The 22,785-nt window shown below is 32.9% G+C and overlaps 1 protein-coding gene across 1 annotated transcript in view; it reads right to left on the bottom strand.

Moving 5' to 3' along the window:
• The window catches only part of LOC124361809, an 86,092-nt gene extending 63,549 nt beyond the window's left edge, over positions 1–22,543 (bottom strand). Inside the window, exons 1-2 of the mRNA XM_046815790.1 lie at positions 22,473–22,543; positions 16,142–16,187 (exon numbers count right to left, since the gene is read on the bottom strand). Of these exons, the coding sequence (XP_046671746.1) occupies positions 16,142–16,187; positions 22,473–22,529 (103 nt within the window). The 5' untranslated portion in view covers positions 22,530–22,543. The remainder of the gene's footprint in view (positions 1–16,141; positions 16,188–22,472) is intronic.
• Between the last annotated feature and the right edge of the window lie 242 nt (positions 22,544–22,785).

Below are 22,785 nucleotides of genomic sequence, written 5' to 3'. Positions count from 1 at the left end.
TTGAATGAACTATCTTCCAATATGTAAGACTGCATTAGATCGGTGCTCCACTCGTAGTTATGTATCGGAGTCTGCTGTGAAATAAAACAATATGGCTATGGCAACATGGAACATATAGTAATTACCTTTAGCCACAATTACAACGTTTTCGCGAAACTGTGACGAAACACTAATGAGATGCACACCTAACTTATACAAAAAATGAGACGATTTTATTTTAATAAAACATTCAAGTAATGAATGCTTGCCCTGTTTTTAATCATTCGAACGCCACAATGGTGGATAATTATATTGTATTAAGAGGCTTTCACCTCATTGTTAGATTGTGTGCAAGTTCAACAAAATTAATAATTTATATAAATCATTAATATCTAATGACACATTAGAATACAGAGTTTCATATGCAGCATATTATTCAGTTGTTGATATAGGTAATAATGACCAGGCTTACCATACTGGTGGACAGAATGTGTGAATCCTTACCTGAAACAAAGAGAAATAATTATCAGGGAGGTTACGATTTTACCAATTTTGTAATGAATAAAGGTTAACAATTCACGTGAATGCTCATATTTTTGAAGACAATACAAAACTTTTTACTTAACATCATTAGAAAAGTAGACATTACAGTTAGTTAGTGTGTAAAAATGTACACATTTACAAACCATCTTTGATTTCCCTTGACACTCCATATAGTCTTCGACAAGTTTGTCGCCTATTATCTGAACGAATAACAGGTCAAAATTATTCATATCCCCTACCTAGTAAATCATTTCTTCTCTATTAATAACAAACATGGGTTAATCACGATCTCCCCTTCTCTCACGGGTACCAGATGGCAGGGCGGGGCGCTATTTTACATTTACCCCCTCAGTGAATTTCACCCGGGGCGGTTTTCATTCTTAAAGCCCGTAGTAGTAAATCGATTACGCGAGCATTTGAATTCAGGAATATGAAATGTTCCATTTCAAATTATTTAATTTACTTAATTTTGATGTTGAATTGCAATAATAATTTACGTGTTCCATAACTAAATAAGTGTTGCACCGAAAAAACCTTGATCATTTTTGGAGTTCACTGCTTGAAACTGATTTACAGCCACAAACGGGTTTACATTCCTGTAACCGAGGAAGTCTTTTCAGCGTTTCTCACCGAGTGAGCTTTTTAAGTTCAAACGTGAATAGAGAACGCATCCAAAAGTTGAGGGGTGAAAGTAGGTTAACTCGCTTTCTGCCTTGGCTCCCTAATTAGTACCAAGGGTAAATTCATTAACAGCGTGAATGCGTGGCTCTCATAAGGATCACCTTTCCCATTACCCAAAAGTGAATAATTAACTGTCTTTCTTTTCTAGAACTGAAACTTTGCTTGTGCATTTTGTTAAACATGTGATCACTAAGTATCATCTAGTGATCTGAACTATGATTTAATTCCATTTAAGAAATAGCAAAAAGCGAAGAAAATATTTCCAAGCACAATTTGTTGAGTAAATTAAGATTACCTGTATGCCCGTTTTAGTGTCTATAGTCGTCATATAAAAGCTAGGTAATTTTGCAGATAAAACTTTGTCCGCATCGTAAAAGAATTAAGCGAAAAGGAAATAAGTAGGACGGAGAAGAATGATATGAGATGCACTGGTACTCACAATATTATTCAATTTTTAATTGCAACTTTCAACTACACATGGAAAAAATAGATGGACCACTCATCCTCTACAGCCCTGGCTGTGATCTTAATTGGCTGAGCGTTAGCAAAGTTTTTCAGCCATTTTGAAGGAGCTGAAAAACCTAATTTCTGTCTGTCTGTGGGCAAGATATATCGAGAACGAAATTATCTATGTACTTTAAATTTTGTATAAAGCTAAATTTTTGTATAGGCAACATCGACTTTAATGATTATGCATGTCACTTCTTGGACTTTAGTGACCAACATTTTTACATTCTAGTTAGTAACGAGAAAATCTCAGGATAAGTAGATCTGTTAACTAATTGAGTAACATCATATGAAATTTAACGTTAGTAATAGTGATACATGTAGTCTAGCTCAAGACTTAAAATTTGCATACGGTCTCAGCGGAGCCTATTATGCGAAACGCCATGTTGCCTATTTCTAAGGTTTTATACCTAATAAAATGCATAGGCTACTTTGAAGCAGTGATTATTGCCCCTTTAGCCCATATTTTAAGCCGAACCTAACCAAGACCATCACCCTCTGAAACAACCATTTATTACTCTAAGTATTTGTGATAAATTATGTGACGATTACAATGTCTTCGACCTTAATATAATTTGAAATGACAAACCTTAATGACAGCCTTGATAAACCTTTGCAACGTAAACTTCTCTATATCTCTCAATGTACGCATTCTTTCACCAGAATATCAATGACACAAGAGTAAGGTGCCTCTTTTACAGACGAGGTCTAGTCGAAAGATTACTGAAAACAATTCTTTTACGTAAAATGGAAGAAAAATGGGTAGGATATAAGTAGGAAAAAGGAATAATATGATAGGCATTGTTGCATTGCCTTATTTCCCACCAGTTTTAGTGGGTTTACCATCACTACGTTCCCACCACTCACCAAATAAACAATATTTAACAAGATTAAACGCCTTGGGTTAGCTTTTTTTTTGTCGGGGCTGAAGCCTTCATCAGCATGACACCAATATGGAGATTCAAAGATATCTGTTACCGTCTATGTTGCTGAAATCTGTACTTTCCCTGTCAATATTCCTATACTGGTGATCATCTTAAACCTCAACCTAAGCACACTTTGATTTACGAAACAGAATCACCTCCAAATAATGGAGGCAGGGCAAAGTCAAAACTAAAAGACTCCTGAAGATCTGTATATTTGAAGATTTGGTGCAGTGTAGCGGGTACAACGGTTATCGCAAGATAACCGGATCAAGCAACGTCGAGCGTGGCTGCTGGCTTGGATGGGTGACCGTTGAGCGATCCTGTCCTTGCAAGCAGCCCGCTTACTCAGCCGTTGGTAGTGGTTCGGAAGTAACCTTTAAGCCGTTGGTCCCCTGGTTAAGTGTTAGATAGGGCTTCTTAGCCCTAACTTCGCCTGGTGAAATAAGACTACTTTACTTTACTTTTTTTGTCAAAAGCTTCCTCTAAATACTAGTATTAATTCCTATCTTCCTGCTGACCAAGAGGTAGTCAAGGAATCTATCAAAATATAGAATGTGTTTGTTTGTACTCGTGTTTAGAATAAATCACTACAAGTCGGCATATTTTATGGTTCATGTAGGAAGTCTGAAACCTTGTGAAGATGCTGACGAAACTCGGAGGCGATGTGGGTTGTCAGATATTACCCATACAACAATGAGAAGTCGAGAACTCATCAGAGCGGGAATGAGCTGCCACCTGCGCCATTCGTCATCTCTCGGAATGCGAACTCAACTACAGCCAAATTGAATATTCTGTGTTTCGTTTCAAACGTTGCGGAAATATATTTTTTTAATTGGTTGAATAATCAAGGTTTGTTTAAATTTATGCCTTGTTCAATCTTATAGTTGATATTTGCTCTGAAAGCAGCTGCGTAGTTGGGAAAAGCAAACGGTCAATCCTCCCTATGAACCGTCTCATTAAAGCAATAAAATTCTCTGACACGAATAAATATTTTTCTAAACCTCGCTAAAAAAATAAATTTTCATGTTCAAAAATAAAACCTCGAAAGAATATTTGCATTGTTTTCAACCAATTCTACGACAGGAACGAACCAATTGATGTAGTGGTTATGGTTAATTCAGAAACGGGAGCCAAATCGACTTATTTAAAAGTAATTCGTAATTTATAACATTAAACCACACTATATTATTGAACCAAAGTAGCTTTTTCACAATAAAAACGATGGTTTGAAATTCATGCAAACCTGGGAAATACATTCCCACCCTTTATTGGTTAATCCATATTGTAGAGCTTTATTATAACATTTGTGTTATACCTGGGACCTTATTTCAAGATATACCCAGAAATGATCGCTATCGTTGCTAGTCAGGTATTTTTATCATATTAAACTATTAGATTCCTTTACGTACTTTCATATCATAAACACCATCATATATGATATATCTTCATGTGAGTTAACAATTAGACGATTAGTGGAACATATAAAAGTAGAAAGCACTTAACTGATTAATGAAAACCATTTTCAATTTCTCAAAGTTTGATCTACGTTTTACTAATACAGCGCATTTCATACATAACACCTAAAACTGAAGAGATTATTCCACTCCTCCCTTTCGGTGAAATATTATTTCAACTAGACTCTTCATTGAAGTAATATCATGAACATATATTTAATAAAGAAAATTAAATATAAAATTATGTGGAAGGCAATACAAGTGATTAAGTTGAGCTAATGAGTGTAGAATTGTTGCTTTGTAAAGCATAAATGTGAATTAGTGTTTTTGGAGTATACCAAATTTAAACTGTTGAAATGTAATAAATCAGCACAGTGACTACATTTATTTATAAAATATACCGTTGGCAGGGTATAAGCCCCTCAATTAATTTTACAATTTTAAAGGATCCCATTATGTTTCTTATAGGACAATATTTTGAGCAAGTGTCCATAAACCATCCAATTAGACAAAAAATTGCATACAATTAACATAAGAGTTTAGATTTTGATTGTTACCAAAGTTGTTGCTGATATAATAGCCTTAGAAATTGATAAGTGAAATATGCGGTTTGCGTTGTGATTTATAGCTGACATTTGGACGCAAGAACAATGCATGTACCTCTTACTCACGACATTATTATAATACGTTTTACCATACGTACCAGTCCCTTTTAAGCTAGTAAAATTTGATACTGCAATTTGTAACTAACCAGCGACAAACTGCGCATGCTCCCTGTATTCGAGTGTTTTACTCAAAAGAACTTGAAACACCCCATCCTATAGTGTACTCCAGTATCCAATATCAGCTTACTTATTTAAAGCCTTTCACACAAATCTCGTACACAGAGCTGCAGTAACGTTTATGCATGTCGTCAGGAGATCATACAATACTATCAGTATACTAACACATTACCCATCTTTTCAAGTGATAAATGTTCACTTGGAAAACAAGATTTATCTATTGTTCAGCACTTATAACTTGCTAAATTGATTGTCATATAAAAAGCTCCAATGATTTAATAGTTTTCATTGTGTTATTTTACATGTATTTTTCGCTAATGTTAACAAACACGTCGTTCTCCGCAAATTGCATCCTCGAATAATGAATAATCTGCCACAACGTCGCAATAATGGCGGCAATGAGTGTTCCTTGTGTTTACCTTAGACTCGAGTCTGAGCTGCTAATTACCCCTGAATACATTACAGGGCCCGCTGCCCCAGCTGCTGCTCACTCAATACAGTACTGTCAATGTCGGGCTGCAGCGATTTACTCAAGATGGCATTGTCTTCAATCAGGCACAACCTCTTACTTGATGCAGGAATTAAAGACCTAGTTTTAAGCCCCGGTTTTAGAGAAACGACCTTGAGTTGTGATCCATAAGAACAGTGTTAAACCTCAGACACTCTAACGCCCTTATTTATAGTCATACACTTATGTAAAATTTATTTTATTTTAATTTAAATCTTTATAAAGATTTAATTTATTTAAATTTATTTTATTTACAAAGATTTAATTTAGTTTATTTTAAAGATAAAATTAGTACGCATCAAAAAGATTTTTTGTTTTTCTGTAAAGTGTGTTCTTTTTAGTAGCTAAGCAATTATAAAGTGCAAAAGATTTGAGATTTTATTGAAGAAAACTCAATATAAATAGTGACAAATCTAAAAAGTGTGTGCGTCCGTATTCATTGCGTATTTTTACTATGCCTTGCTCACAAACAGCATAAAACTTGTAAAATTTATCTATAAATAATAAACAAAAACCTATCCTGACTGTTCGTAATTCTATTTTATCCACTAGCTTTTTACACCATTAGCAAATTTTCTTGTTAGTTCTATGATCTGTGATTTTTATGCAATGACTCTGTTCAAGTTACAATTTGAGTGAATTATTTTGGAAGTCGGCTTAAATCAGGATGATTTATTAAATTGAGACTTTCAAATCTCCTATTTCGTATTTTAAAGAGAATGGGAAACAAAAGTGTAATGAATCATTATTAACCTTTTTAGCAGTTAAGCAGTTTTCTAATATTATCATATTAGCAAATGTGACTAATTAGTAATTAATAGTAATTACTCGCAATAAAAGTTGCTGTTGAGTGGGAAAGTTATTAGAAAAAGTAACATTTTTATTTGTTGGTTCAAATTAATTTAGTTTCATGCAATTTCTCACCATTTCCATAGAAACAAATATGAGGCTTTTGTTGTTTCCCCCTTGTATGTTTCACAATATTTAGCAATCAATCTGTGTCATTACAAATTTATTTCCTTCACTATCTGTGAGATGACAATATTGGTCCTTGAAATATTTTGTGCCATCTGTAGAATGTATTTTATTTTATCAACCTAAATAAATTAAATTTCATTTTATTTATCTTCCAAATAAGGTAGATCTACATGTATTATTCTCAGTAATCACAGTGGATTCTATCTAAAACATATCCTACAGATAATACAACCAAACAATCTGCACAAAGTACACATAAATTTAATTAAATCTCTATGTGTAATGAAAACTGAGATACTTAGATTTTAAGCACAAAAAGAGAACATTCGGAAAAGAACTACAACAGTACACTTCACCGGTACTTACAATCACTTACACAAACCAGTCAGCTGATATTTTTCCTTCTGGAATATATTTTTTATGTATTGAAACTAATAAGTACACAAGAGTAATGATATAAGAAGTATTACAAAAATGTGTAACCTAAAATAAAAACAAACAGGGTGACGTAGGTGAATTGTCTACTTAAACGTGTGAGAACCAAAAGTTTTACTAAATTTATTTTGTTAGCATTGTTTTAAAAGACCTCTAATTTATATCGCTGTGTTGTATAAAAGTAACAGAGAATAAAATATTTGTAAATTTAACACTCAAAAAAATGTTTTCATTCCTTTTGCCAAGAATTTCTTAACTGACGTTTCTAGTTATTTTATTACTACAAAATTTGCATTATTTTAACTGAGTATTAGAATGCGTAAATTTTAAAAATATTACGCTATTTAAAAATAAAATACGGCATGAAGTATGTAACCTGTTTTATTAACATCTAACTTTACTGTACTACTCCAAACATATTATGTTTTGTTTGGTGTGATTGAGTTATTAACCGTTTCTAAACAGTTATTGATGATAATATAACTAATAGCTATTGATGATAACATAGCTAACAGATATTGATGACAATATAACTAACAGTTATTGACGATATTATAACTAACAGAGTACAGTAACACTCTGTACAGAATTTAACAGCAGGACGAGTGTACCACTGGCTGTCGTCAGGATGTCTGTTTTTTAATGACAGTGGTTTATAAGAACAATGGCAACCACTGCGGTGTGTGTGGTCCGGGTCCGCCGTCCCTTGTCCACAGCTGTTAGCCGTTACCGCTTTACTAATGAAGGAACCAAGGAACAACACGCAGGTTCCGGTCGTCCGCTGTTTGCACTGAACAAACACTGTGCAACCAAACGTGCTCGGGTTACCTACAGTAGTTACCTCGCGCATAGAGTAATGCTCTGAAATCCACAATTACATTAGTAATTTACGGAGATAACTGGGTATTACGACATGTAATTTATAAAGCCTGACATTGGGCACTAGTAACATTACTATTATTTATGCAATTCTATTATGGAAAATATATACTAACTTTAATAATATTAAACTAAATTTTTAGCGTTTCTACAATATCTAAGATATATCACGTAATTAAAAAAATCTCTAACAGCCACTATATCCTAATAAGCTAATTTATAAGCTCCACAAAATACTTTTTAATGTAAATTAGGATCAGCTGTTGCTGCGATATCTGATGCAGTAACAGCTGTTTTGTTTCAAATATAAGGGAGGCGAAATTAATTTTAAAAGTCTATGCAATGAGCCCATTGGTTTTTTTTCTGTTGAAAACTTAGATCAAATAGGTCGCGAGAACTATTTTAGACAGAATAACGATACAGGACTAATTAAGTAAGACAGGGTTTTCTAACAATTATACCTTCCAGCGACTTCCATACTATAATATACGTAACATCTTGCTCTAAAATAAACTGTTGTGATCATCCATTTTATTGTTCTGAGATAAAAATTTTAATAATTGTAAATTGTCATCGAATTTTTGATGTGTTTCCAATAAACCATTTCCGTCATGGTTATCCACAAATATAAACATATGAAATTTCGCTTAAATTAATTTGATTCTAGTTTTAAATTCCCTTACGTAATTATGGTAGGGAAAACACCACGGAAACAGAATCTTCTGGGTGGATGCAGAATTATTATCATTACGCATTAATGACGCAATAAGTATTCATGTATGTTTTGAATACGTTTTAATAAGTAACACGTTTAGGACCGTCGATTCAATGCCATAATTGCAGTGAATCACAATGAAATAATTGGAATTCATTACACTTAATAGAATGAGATGGTGCAATCTATAGACTACTTCACGAAAAGCTTGTTCCGGTTCAGAATACAACAATATCCATGACGTCACTCCGGAGTCCAATACCGTTAATGGGTCCATGGAGAAGGCCCACCTGCCACCCTGCTAGCTCAACTTTTGTCCTATTGTATCCAGCAGAACTTCCCACTTCACCAAGAAACCAATTAAAATTCCTCAATGGTGAATAGAAAAGTACAGCTGCGTTTATGCTGTATGCAAACTCCGCTCCGTGTATGTGCGACAGGGGCACGCTTCATTAAACCAAAGTTGCAGGAATAATTGCAAAAACCCCTCATCAGGGACACGCGACCACGACCACTGCAGAAATCACCTCCGCGTGATTCAGAGTCACGTCAACTATTGGAGTGCCTTTCTGAGGGTGGTGTCGCATTTTAATTGAACCGGCAAGGTTGAAGGTGACGGATTCGCCAATTCGCTTGACGGCACTTGTGCGGCACGTGCCGTTCTCAGACGATAGGGCACTCTTTATCCTAGGTCACATCGGCCGGTGACGCGTATCGCTAGTTTCGCTAACGAGAACCAGCTACGCGGCTTTGGGGGATAAAACAATAGCCTTCACCCCACAATCGATAACTCTTCAGAGCCGGGCCCCAGGAGGTCGCCGTTATTGGTTATTGATGTGCCGGAAGTTGCCAGATGATCTGCTCCGTGCCTTTAATCATTTCGCTTGAGCTGCAAGCTACAATGGCGCTTATTAGTTCAAATGTGGTGCGAGTAATTCGAAATCTTTAATAAATTTAAGAGGGGGGGGGGTTCCAGCCAGGCTTTGTTCAGGACTGGTTTTTAACTGTGGACTTATGAATAGACCGTACAGTAGTACATTTTGTCAGTTACAGACAAGGATACTTTTTGTTTTCCTATAGGTTTTATCCTTTTATATTTCTATTTGATCTCTTTTTCAGGTATATAATTAACCTTGCACGTAACTACGACACAACAAAAAACGGACACTACAAAAAATGTCTTATATTTGTTCAAAATGCATACAACAATTAACTAATAATTAATTGTAAAAATATGTGTCAATTATCTTTTAAAACATTGCGTTATGTACTTATCTTCTAGACACAGTTTTTGTACTAATGCTGGCTGACACATCTTCTAATATACTCAATAAGTAGGGAATGAATGAAACTAGACAGAAAAACACTTTCCTAAAAGGTATTTTTAAAATTTGATTAAAATTGTCAACAAGACTGGATGTATGTTCAGTGGGAGTAAATATATGTATAGTTATATTTCATGAAAAATATTCAGTAGTTACTCAAAATATTAAGTAACAAAACCCAATCAGTAATAAATCCACCATCACTACCTTAATAGGTTTGAAGTTTAAATACCACACAGTATTACAAGCAAGGTTAAATAACAAACCGCAGTCAGTACTAAATCTACCATCACTATTTTAATAGGTTTACAGTTTAAATACCACACAGTATTACAAGGTTAAATAACAAGACGCAATCAGTACTAAATCCACCATCACTATCTTAATAGATTTACAGTTTAAATACCACACAGTATTACAAGGTATAACAAGACGCAATCAGTACTAAATCCACCATCACTATCTTAATAGATTTACAGTTTTAATACCACACATTATTACAAGGGGGCAGGGATAATCCACGGTACGTCGTGCCTTCACTCTTGACGTGGCCCAGAAATTCTCTAATTAACGATTCATCTCGCAAGTGGAAAGGGCGCCGCTCCACTCACGTGAGTGTGGTGATATTATTGTGTGATTACCTAACACGTGGTGGCGGAGTCGGTAGTTGAGAGTTATTGTACTGCAGCTAGAGCTGCGCTGTGTTATACACACTTGTGTTCGGCTAAAGTGCTAGTGGAATTCGGGGAATGGTGGTAGACAAGGGTTGCAATTAACACGGAGTTGAAGCTGAACGATAAAAATATTTAACTACTTTCTACAGCGTTAGGCTTTCAGTATCCAGTATGAGATAAGAATTGTTTAAAATCTTGCCTTGACCGGATACTTATTTACCATCAGTCACAGTTGTACTTAAGGAGGTCTTCGTAGATTAAAAGGAATTTATAATTCGTTTTCTGAGTTAGAACACAAAAACCAAAACAACTCCAGAAGGAAATATGAGCATTCAAATCAATAACTTTGGGTGATTTTGTAACAAACCTTAGCAAAACCGGCTAAAGATATAACTATACTTTTGAAATTAACAACTCATTCTGTAGCTAGAGGTGTATCATGGTTAACATATAACTTTGGTGTACGCAGCTTACTAGTATTCCGGCTGTCGGCTCATGACCAGCGTCGCATTGAAGGTGTAAATAGTGAAATTTTAATAGAATAATACTAAAATATATTGCATGCTATCTATATATATATATATATATATATATATATATATATATATATATATATATATATATCATATATGAGAGCATGCTACTTATAATTCCCTTCGGCCACATAAACCCTGTTAATTCATATACGAAGGGGTATCAATTATAAACGGAATTTCTTTTAGCTTTGTTTTAAGACCTTATATTTCATATTATTATTCTTTATATTCTTCAATAGACTTATTATTCTTTTAAATTTTCACTATACTGCTTGATATACACACTTTTGCTACCGATTTGGAAATTCCAGCATTCCTTGGTCATAGAAAGTTTGAGAGCGAGTTGTAGTCAATTGAGCACGTGTTCCTCGACTTCTTCAGATCGTTTTCCTCCCAGTGATTCCTTCATAGGCAAGAACAAATAGTTACAGGGGGATAAGTGAGGGCTATAATGATGATGATCAAGGGTTTTATTGCCCATTTCTTCCATTGCTTCCCTTGTCAAGACCACACTGTGAGGCCTGGCGTTGTCATGTGGGAGAATGACATCACTGATGAGCATCTCTCTTCTTTTGATTCGATAGGCGGATTTCGCCGACCGTAACAACTGACAGAAGTAACTGACGGAATTCACTGTACGTTGATCATGTAGAAAATTGACAAATAAAATCCCCCTATGGTAAAACAATTTTGCAAGGACTTTTACAGCAGAATTATAACTGCACGAATATTGTCATCTGTAAGGCATATCTGTGGGCGTCGATCATGATTTTCGTTTTCATACCATAAAGCTTGTACGCACCTTTGGATTCGGTCTAAAATGATCGATCTGTCAGAAATAGCTGTCCGTACTTTGCCCGTAACAGATTTTAGTTCAAGAATGAAAATTACGTTAAAATAAACAAAACGCCTGATGAATACAAACATTTTTCGAAAAAAACCTAATAAATTAACATTCCTCTGAGTTTTCGTTTGACACTTAGATAATATGGAACGCTATTATCGCATAGAAATCGATGATACATGATGTTAACGAATTCTCTGGAGACTCTATTTAGTGATTTGTTCTTCGGGTTAACGAAAACAAAAAGCGTAATATAAAAATGGATCAGAAATGTTTAATTTAACGGTTGTCTGGTTTTTAGAAATAAAAAACACAAAGCTTTAAAATTCTCTACCAAACTTTATCTTTCAGCCTCAAACCTTGGTTTTCTCTTGAGAAAAATAATACTATATTACCATATCAGTTTTCAAGATGGATGGCTGGTGAAATGCTGCCGTCAAAAAATACACAACGTTTCGAGAATCGGTATCTGAATTCTTCTTCAGGTGTCAAAATATGATAGAAAACTGCAAGAGTGAATTAAATAATCTAGATTTGTCCCTTGTTGTCATTAGTACTGTATATGTTGTATTTTGTGATGTACAATTTCTCTTAAATTTTCTCAAAAATTTGTAAAACAAACTTTAAAATATTCTTCGCCAAATATGGATGAATTTGTTAGTGTACTTTTTATGAACCTCATGTCTTAACTTTTTATTCCTGAAGAGGAGGACAGGTAATAGTTCTCTAGGCTTAATATTTAAGTTTTGTTTTAAATATCGGTGGCAAAAGTCTGAAATCCTGTTGTCCTTTCAAATCATGTATCGGCAATAACGCGCTTCAAACAAAGAATCTTGAGTTCAGTTTGAGCTGAAACACTGCTTAACGCACCCCTGTGGTTACGCCGGACCACTCACCAAGCAATATCGCCGATGAAGCATTACCTCTGGAGGGTGAAAGCTTAGATTGATAAGACGGGGGATGCTGGAGGACCTAGGTTCCTGTTTCCCAAACAAAGACATACAACGAGCCTCTTACCCTCGCTGGTGCCCCGATCTGCTACTCTTACAGGAATCAGTTCGACTCGCTCCCTAAAAGCAGTTTCAGACTCGATGCCTAAATTGGTAGCCCAGATAATTACACCTAATGTATACTTGGGATACGTAACACCAAATTATGAATTCATAATTCATTATGAATTATGAATTATATTACCAATATATAATATATATTTCTTTCTTTAAAACGTTAAATATTATACTGACATTGTCTTTAGTAGTATGGTTTTCAAATACACTATCTACAGAAAACATACAAAAATGTCGGGTTAGTTAATACCATTAACTAACCCGAATTCGGTACTAAAGAATGGCTGTACCGATTATAACGATCTATGATTCGTTTAATTTGTTTTTGCTACGAATAACAGAATAGCTATTTATTTATCTTACGTGTTCACAGGAAAGATTATGCAAATAGAAAAATAAATATACAGAGAACAAATTGACACAAAGCTGTCAAATGTCAGTTCAGTTCTTGCTTATAGCTAGAAGCCACAACAGGCACAGTAATCTCACCAAACATATGTTTAATTAGTTTAACCACTATTTTCTATTAGCTTACATTCAATCTAGTCTAGTCTTGAAAGCATAGAGGAAGCACTATCAAAGTAACAAAACATCTTATTTCAAAATATTTTGCAAGTGCTGTTGAGCACTGAGTAACAAAATATTCAGATGAAAAAACTAAAAGTTTTAAGAAAAATATGCTTTGAAATATACATTTTAGCAAATATTGTAGGCATTGCTTGGTCAGTACTGTAATGCAGATATTAAAAACAAGTTATTATATAACTTTTACTATAAATTTAAAGACTTATAAAACCCATCTTAGTTGTCTTTAGACCCATCAAGTAAGCTTCTCAGACCTATGTATTTATATAAATCTTATTGATCGGGGAAAAATGCAAAATAAGATATGCACAAAAATAATAAGACCGGAGCTAATTACGATTGCCATAAATATAAACTTGTGACCTACTTACTTGATCATGCCAACAAGGGAAACTCAAAATTGGTGTCGGAAATATGATTCACTCAAACCAAAAGTGCTCATACACTTGCAAATCTTACGAACTTGCGTGTGAAGCCGAGGTTAACTGCTAGTTATAAGGAATAAGTAAACTAATGCATGAGGAATAGGCAACCAAGCACAATATTAGAGAACTTTATAACCACGCCAATTTTTCAAGGTTAAATTATTCTAGAATTATAGGCTTATTACAGCATATATTTTTTGAAATATTGATCCATAACGTATTAAACAGGCTAAATACGAAATTAGAGGTATAATTTATGTAAAGAATGCGTTCATAATAAATATACCCGTTCTAAATACCCATAACTTACCAAATATAATAACAAGGAAATATCATGAAATAATATATTAATATCACATTTTAAACCATAATGAAAGGAAATATTTCGCATAGCTATGAATTATTAACTGTAAGTAGTATAGTAGTAAGTTTATTAACTTACTGGACAAAAACTCGTTTAAGTTAATATAAATCAAAATGCAATAGTAGTTAGCCCACCCATGGAGTCCAATATAAAATTTGCTGTGCATTATGAAATATAGAGATGAAAACTTTTTGAACAAGCCTCTCTAACAAAAATTTGTAAAAAAATTAATACTCTGCGTAAATAAACTCATTTCTGCAGCAATATAATGTGATTATTTCTAACACTAAGTAAATTTAAATCAGTATCCGTGCACGAATATTGCAATATTGTAACTGTTGAATGCAAATGAATTGCGTGTGTAGGTTATTTTATGCCATTGGTCTATCCACCAAATTGGCATAAACTATAACTATATGTCCGGTATAAACCAGACATATAGTTTAACAAATACTACAGTATTTTGCAAGAAAGTTTGCACGAAAATTTTCTCGTTTGAAGTTAAAGAGACTGCTTAAACACTACTTGTAAAAAGTACACAATTCGCTAAAGAACTAGCACTAGTGTATAAACAGTTTAATCATGAGAAAGATTATACAAGTTTTTATCTGATAATTATAAGAGTTCAACAATGGGACATTAGTTTTAGTTATTAATTTAAAACAACTCAATATGTCACTCGACAAAGTGTATGTTTTAAACCAGCTGTGTTAAACGTATCTCATAAATAAATCCAATAACAATACACTGTTAATACATAATGTTCAGTGGATACTTTTAAATTAAAGGGGCAGTACAGGGTAATGGTCCAGAAGTTATTTAGTTATGTTTAATGAACATACATCCAATTTGGTGGATAGACCAATGGCATAAAATAACCTAAACACGCAATCCATTTGCATTCAACAGTTACAATATTGCAATATTCGTGCACGGATACTGATTTAAATTTACTTAGTGTTGAAAACAATCACATTATATTACTGCAGAATTGCCTTTATTTACGTAGAGTATTATTTTTTTACAAATTTTATTTTAGAGAGGACTTGATCGAATAGTTTCTTACAGAATGTAAAAATTGCGTTATTATTTAAGGACATTTATATTAGTATTATTGTACATTAATTAAAAATGTTATGACGCATGTTTAGGAGTAAAATAATTTTAAAATAAATTGACGCAATAATCAAATTATTTTAATTAATTAAAGAAATTAAATTAATTTAATTTAATTAATTAAAGTAATTGACGCAAATAAATCAAATTCCAAATTAAAAACTCAAGATATATTTAAAAAATGTAATAATAGTTTAAGGGTATTGAGTACTATACATTAATTTATTTAACGTGTATATCAGCGACCCAATTAAATTTATAAACCGCAATTAGTGTACATGTTAACATGATTTTCCGTAAATCCAAAATAATAGTTTTATACATTTTTATCTCCAAGGGAAAAAGTTTATCACAATTTAAGAGCTATGTTATTGAAACATGTTGTAAATAACGTATATGTTATGAATTCACAGGTGACATGTTTTAAAATAGTGTATTGTATCAATCGAGCCATATTTATTTGTCTTTTCTTTAATTGTAAACCAAGCAAAACAAATGCAAAGAGTTAACAGTTATTTCTCTGATTATAACATAGTTTGCAAACATAGTATGTGTATTAATTATACATTGCATTTTGGTACAAAACAATTGATATGTATTCATAACAATTAATGCATGTTGGAGATTGACTCAAATTATTTTTTTATCGTTTTACATATTATTTACGAAGTAGAAATATCATATACTAATCATGTTATGCGTATAAACTTAAACTGCGTAATCGCGTGCATAGTTTTATTAAACATATTAATTATTTCACGACTAAAAACAAAAAAATTGTACTCATCGTAGGAGTGTATAGACTTCACTTGCTTTACCTGCGACAGGAGAAAGTTTTCTCATCACACACCATCGTGACTTCCACTGAAACAAACAATAATTTGGGTGATGTTAGTGAAAATAACGTGTTTTAGCTTACGACATAGATTTTTTAGAAATAATATCTCTATCTTTTTTTATTATATTAAATGTGCAGTAAACGTAAATTTTAACTTAATTGATTACAATATTATTCACAATTTAATTCTGAAACCAAATGGTATATTTGCAAAATATTTTCAATACGAAGTACTTTGAATATATATGGGCAAATAATCCCTTACATTGTAATGCCATCTAGAAAAAAGACACCTCTTACCAAAACAATGCACACCAGATACATTAGATGCTACGTAAAGAACTAAGCTGGGCTTTTCAAAGTCTTACTAAAAGATATCACGCATACATTGTGTTGATAGCACAAGACATTGGCATTGTCCCTACAGATTATTGTTTTGTTGCGTTATTTGCCCATAACTTTTGCTAGACACGACGTAGAGGTGTTTTCTTAGTGTGACAGTATTTCTATTGAATAGACCTTTAATATGACATGTCACAAGATAAGGGTTGCAATTTGAAAATTTAAACTTACCCCCTTCTACCCCTCTTTGAAAAGGGAGATGAAATGTTTGTTACCCTTAAAAAAATGAGTATTAGTAATATTATTAAAATGTTTAATTTAAAAGATCTTTACTAATTTCAATAGACTCCATCTATTTAAGCTGTTAAATTTACTGAAAGTAATCGATTTATAATACAAAACTTATTATAAAAATCACATAAAAAATTTAAATATGCAAAACATTTGGAAATCGTTTATTGTTACACACAGACAGATTAATTAAGCCGTATTATTAAAATTACGATTTATTTAATGGTGGTTTTGTCCTCGATAAGAACTATGTCTAACTAATATCTGTAGTACCTAAACCACGTTCCTATCAGCATTGCTATGTAGAATGAGTTACAATCAAAGCAGTAAAGCTAATTAGTGTTTAGTAAAGCTAATTACGATAAATATTCCCACAAAAAGTCTTATTATTTCTTTACGCTAAACGTGGAGCAAATGCAGGTTATTGAGACATTCATGATGATTTCACACAAGTTTAAATACAAGTGTGTGTTTATGAACCAGTTCATATATACGTGAGAATAAAGAAAACACTATTCATTAAATCTTTTTTTTAATTTTTATATGAATTAATACAAGTTTAAATTTATTTTAAAATGCTTTAATTTTTTGACTTTGCAAGTTTTGTTGCCTATTAACTCATTTAACTGTGCTAAATACGATAGCGTTGGTCACCAATACTTTTTTCCCAAGGACGACGAATTAACGCACAGAGAAAAATTTGCTTTAAACGAAAAAAGACTTTTTATCTTATATTATAAGTTTATGTTTAGAAAAGTAAAAAACAAAGTTTTAACAAGCGTAACAGAATTTGAATAACCTTTATAAGAAATCCTTATTATTAAGTATTATTTGCCCTATGTTTGCTAGCGATAACCTCCAAATACTCCAAATTTCTAGAATTGCAAGGAGAGAAAATATAATTAAACCGTTGCATAAAGTGTTGTGTTTGCATGGAACGTCTCCTTACAAACTACTAACACTCCGGGAATTTATCATACCCCCGATTTCTTTAAAGCATTTAAACTTTGTATTAAATTCGCTTTTAACGTGTAGAATTTGAGTTTGTCCCTTGTTACATCTCTCATTTTATTCATAGCACAATTAATATTCATATTAGCCGTGGAACATCATCTACCCCAAGATGTTGGGTTTACTTTACTGAAAATGTATGTCAATCCCCGGTCGGTTACAATTTACCTTTGTCAGATTTTTCTTGTCATCCATTAAATACTGAATAACAACTGACACTAAGAAACAGCTGATTAATATTGCATTAAATTTGAAAATCTGTTATTATTACTGTGCGAAATGAGTATGTTGAAGTAAGTTTTTGATTAAAAAAAAATATTTCTATGTTCAATTCAAACCCCTTTAAGATAAACTTTCTGAATAAAAAAAAACTTTTTTATCACTCCACGTAAAAATAGAGGCATTTAAATTAGGCAATTTTGTAAATAAGCCCAAATAAAATAGCTGCATATAAAAATGATAAATTTGTTCATAATGTACGTAATATTTACGTTTTAGCTTAAGGAATTAACGTTTCTTATGAATTTTATTTTCAAGAAAGTATTTTTTGCATAAATATAATATAATATTTTTGTATGATATAAATATATGACAAATCTCCTTTTATTGTATGTAGATAAGTTACCTTAAAATGTAATGAATTAAACATGAAGAAGGTTTTCCGAACCCAATATTGATTGCACACTTTTAAAACATATGAAGATGAACCGTAAATGCGTGTAGGACATGGTGGCCTTTGACCTAACATTTACTATGCAGATCTGCGATTAGGACTGCTCTTTGGCGAAGATTTTGTGGACACTGCAAATAATAAATAAAGAACTGGGTCTCTGATGGATAACATTTGATCTAATATCATCTGGTCTTGCAAATATTAAACACCTAATGTAAGTCTAAGATTGTTATGCTTCATGTGTTGTAATTGCGTATCACGATCTGCGATCATACTAGCCAGTTTTATTCATTGAGGAGATAGAAAGTCAAATAATTGAACCCACTTTTAGAATTATTCCTTACGCTCTCCATCAAATGTAATAACCGTGAGAAAGACTGGTCTGAATTGTTGTGGATGTTAAGTTTTTTTCCAATATTATAAGGGAACTTTTATAAAATTTCCAAACAGGGTTTCTCAGCTTTTGTAGTTTATGCAACACCTTTCTTTATGCAACATTTGTAAAAAAATACTTAAAACGACAGTTTTCAACCAAATTTCGAAAGAGATGCTCCGTGAGAAATAGCACAATCTTTGAGAGTAACGTTGAAAATCAAAGAAATATACTACAATATTTTCAATCCTAGTTATAAAAAATGAAAAATACTGCTATTCGTATTCGCTAGTAATTTCTGTACACAATCCCCGAAATAATTTCGTGTACACGAGTAAAAACTAAATTAATACCCAAGTGCAATATGACTGTTTATTTTGTTTAAAAATACGCCATTTCAGCAATAAAACTTTACAATTTAAATATTAGTTACATTATATAAATTTAGAATTCGTTTATAGAAATAACTTCTCGTCAAACTATTTCTGAAAGTTGGAAATGCTTCTTATATCCCAACTAAAAATACAACAACCATCGTCAAACATAAGAATTGAAGATTGAAGAAGCACAAACAAAAACCAAGAAATCTTAAAGAACTGGAAAGTTTCACTGGCCAATGTAAATACGTATTCGCCCTCTACTGGGGAGGGGAGGGGTCATTTTAACAAGCAAGCCGTACCTACCTACCCTTGGTCAGTGTTTATCAGTGACAAATAGTTCGCGGTCCGGTACACGTCACCACCCCCTCCCCCTAGCAAACGCCCCTTATTCAGGGTGGAAGCGACTCCTGGGAATATCCGTCAGTCTCTAATGATGACGATTCAAAATTCATGGCCCAATATTTGTAATGGTATCACGTGCACCTGTCACTCTTCTTATTTGCATTACAAATTGTGTGAATCAGTGAGCGGAGCTTTTAAGGCATTACCGAACCCCGATCTCCGTTATTATCAATTTGCACTCTCAAACAAGTGGATGAAATATGGTAAGTTAAGCCTCTGACATTTCAGACAGGGGTCGAATTTGAGATTTTAAATCAAAATTATAAAAATTGGTGTGCATTAAACGGAACAGAAAGGAATTATTTCTCTGTTATTTTGGAACAAAAACAGTTCAATTATTGGCAATTATAAGCAGAGCATGGGCAGTTCTGTTCAGTCTAAAATATTTCATCTTATCACTGTCTAAATTTGGGTCAGTAACAATACTGACTGATAAGCAGAGCACGGCCAGTTCTGTTCAGTCTAAAATATTCAATCTTATCACTGTCTCAATTTGGGTCAGTTACAGTACTGACTGATAAGCAGAGCAAGGCCAGTTCTATTCAGTCTAAAATATTTTATCTTATCACTGTCACAATTTGGGCCAGTAACAATTCTGACTGATAAGCAGAGCACGGCCAGTTCTGTTCAGTCTAAAAATATTCAATCTTATCACTGTCTTAATTTGGATCAGTTACAATACTGACTGATAAGCAGAGCAAGGCCAGTTCTATTCAGTATAAAATATTTTATCTTATCACTGTCTCAATTTGGGCCAGTAACAATTCTGACTGATAAGCACAGCATGGGCAGTTCTAGTCAGTATAAAATATTTTATCTTATCACTGTCTCAATTTGGGCAAGTAACAATTCTGACTGATAAGCAGAGCCCGGCCAGTTCTGTTCAGTCTAAAATATTCAATCTTATCACTGTCTCAATTTGGGTCAGTTACAGTACTGACTGATAAGCAGAGCAAGGCCAGTTCTATTCAGTCTAAAATATTTCATTATATCACTGTCTCAATTTGGGTCAGTAACAATTTTGACTGATAAGCAGAGCACGGCCAGTTCTCTATAGTTTAAAATATTTCCAGGAATGGCTATTGTTGTTGGAACTGGTGAAGCATAAATAAAATGATATTGAAAAACTTCTTAAAACTCAGTATTAATGTATAAATGTTATTCGTGTTCAGGTAAGATTTATATGAACAGGACTTGTTTTTCGTATTATAGCGGTTATTAAAATAATCATTAGGTTTGCTTTAAGCACCGTATGGGTATTTTATACTGTCTTGTATGTCCTAAAATTAACTCGTGCATCACTCGTTAGTTATGTTAACTCGTTCATCACTCTTTAATTTCTTTAACTCGTTCACCATAATCATGATTATAGTACAACGCCCGATAGGTATAACAAGTTGTCCCATTTGTTAGCCAAGTAAAAGAAAAGAATAATATATATTTTAGATGTATACATAAGAAAAAGGTGTGCATTTAAATATTTATCAAATCATTGAATCAATATAATCAACATTACTTTTTACTATTAATTACAAAAGATGTATGAAACAAAGAATAAATTCTACGTAACACATTTGCTAAATAAGAAGCACTACTTTGTAAAAGAGTAATAGAGATTTTCAAACAATGGGATTTCCAAAGCTGTTTCGTTTTTGTATGAGAAAGAGGAGAAGAATAGGGTCTCACTCAAAATTGGTTTTATCTGAAGTTTTATTCTCTCTTGACCCATATAATGTAATGGCCTCTGTCCACCATTATCGAGTGTTACTTATTCAGCGTCAAAGCTCTATATGCCAAATGTATTATACTCTTTGTCCAAGCTAGCTCTTGTGCTCTAAGACTTATCTAGTAACTTAGTAGATTAAAACTATAATATTCAGGCTAATAATATTTTAGAAAAAACCGGTTGACTACCATCAATTTAATTTAAAAATATATGTTTTCAATCGCTTTTAAAAATTATATTAATTTTATTTGAGTAATATTAATAAATTTGTTGTTTTACACGTTCTTCTGCCATAAATATATTCGAAAACGCAGTTACTATAGAAAACAACGACTCACATTTAAATTCCCATAGTTTTATAAACATTACGTATGGTTCATAAGGTTGCAAATTTAATACTTCATTCATGTAAATAAAAAAAACTTTGAGGTCGAACAAATTTTTATAGCAATAAAGTTTGTATTAAATAATTAAAATGCAATTTAAATCAAACAATTTGATTGATTTCAGAATTAAAAACCCATATCTACAAAGAGAGTTGCCTACATAGTCGTGCATCTGTTTTGCATTATATTAATGAGTAATTCTTAGTAATGATTAGTTGAGCTGGGTAACACGACAGTATTTCTGGTGTGATATTAAAAATTTAGGTTCATAGGTTTTTATAGAAATACTTTGTTGTCGAACACAATTTTGATAGTAAGAAAGTGTGCAATACCATAGTAAATTACTATAAATTAAAATACAACTAAAATTAAACAATTTTATTGATTTTAGAATTTAAAAAATGACAGCTACAAAGAATAACAAGAGTTTCCTACATACTCGTTCGTACATTTGTCTTCCATTATATTAATGAATATGTAATGAGATCTAAGCAATGATTAGTTAAGCTGGGTAACACAACGGTATTTCTAGGGTGTTCTTAAAAATTTAAATTCGTAGTTTTTTAAACATTTCTAAACAAGTCTATTAATTAATTATTCGTGGAATCTATTTTGAGGTGTGAGTTAGTATTATTTTATGGACCCTTTAAGACTAATACTTATACAATGGAATTATACTAAAATATACGCAGTTATCTAAATAATTATATATTTAAGTAGAACTTACCTTCTTGCCGTCACGAAACTTGACGGTGCCCTCGATGACGGTGTAGGTATCCACCATGGTGGCAGTTACCCCACGCGGGGACAGCACGCGACTGGGGCGGCAGAGTCAGCCACCCTCCGTCACCCTCCCGAGCCCTCCATCCTCACAGCTGATTGTTGGCGGGAACAGGTGTCAAGCCACATCAACAGTCAACAATAACAATGCGTTACTAATGAGGCGATTTAATTGGGAGCAGTAGGCCTACCTCACACGTTCGTTATTGCAGCATAATACTGTAATACTCGGACTCGATGACCGTGGCGTATTAGGCATT

The sequence above is a fragment of the Homalodisca vitripennis genome, chromosome 5 (genome assembly GCF_021130785.1).
Source record: "Homalodisca vitripennis isolate AUS2020 chromosome 5, UT_GWSS_2.1, whole genome shotgun sequence".
In the NCBI taxonomy this organism is placed as follows: domain Eukaryota; kingdom Metazoa; phylum Arthropoda; class Insecta; order Hemiptera; family Cicadellidae; genus Homalodisca; species Homalodisca vitripennis.
The sequence above is the reverse complement of the archived record's forward strand: the minus strand, read 5'-3'. Positions and strand labels throughout refer to the sequence as shown.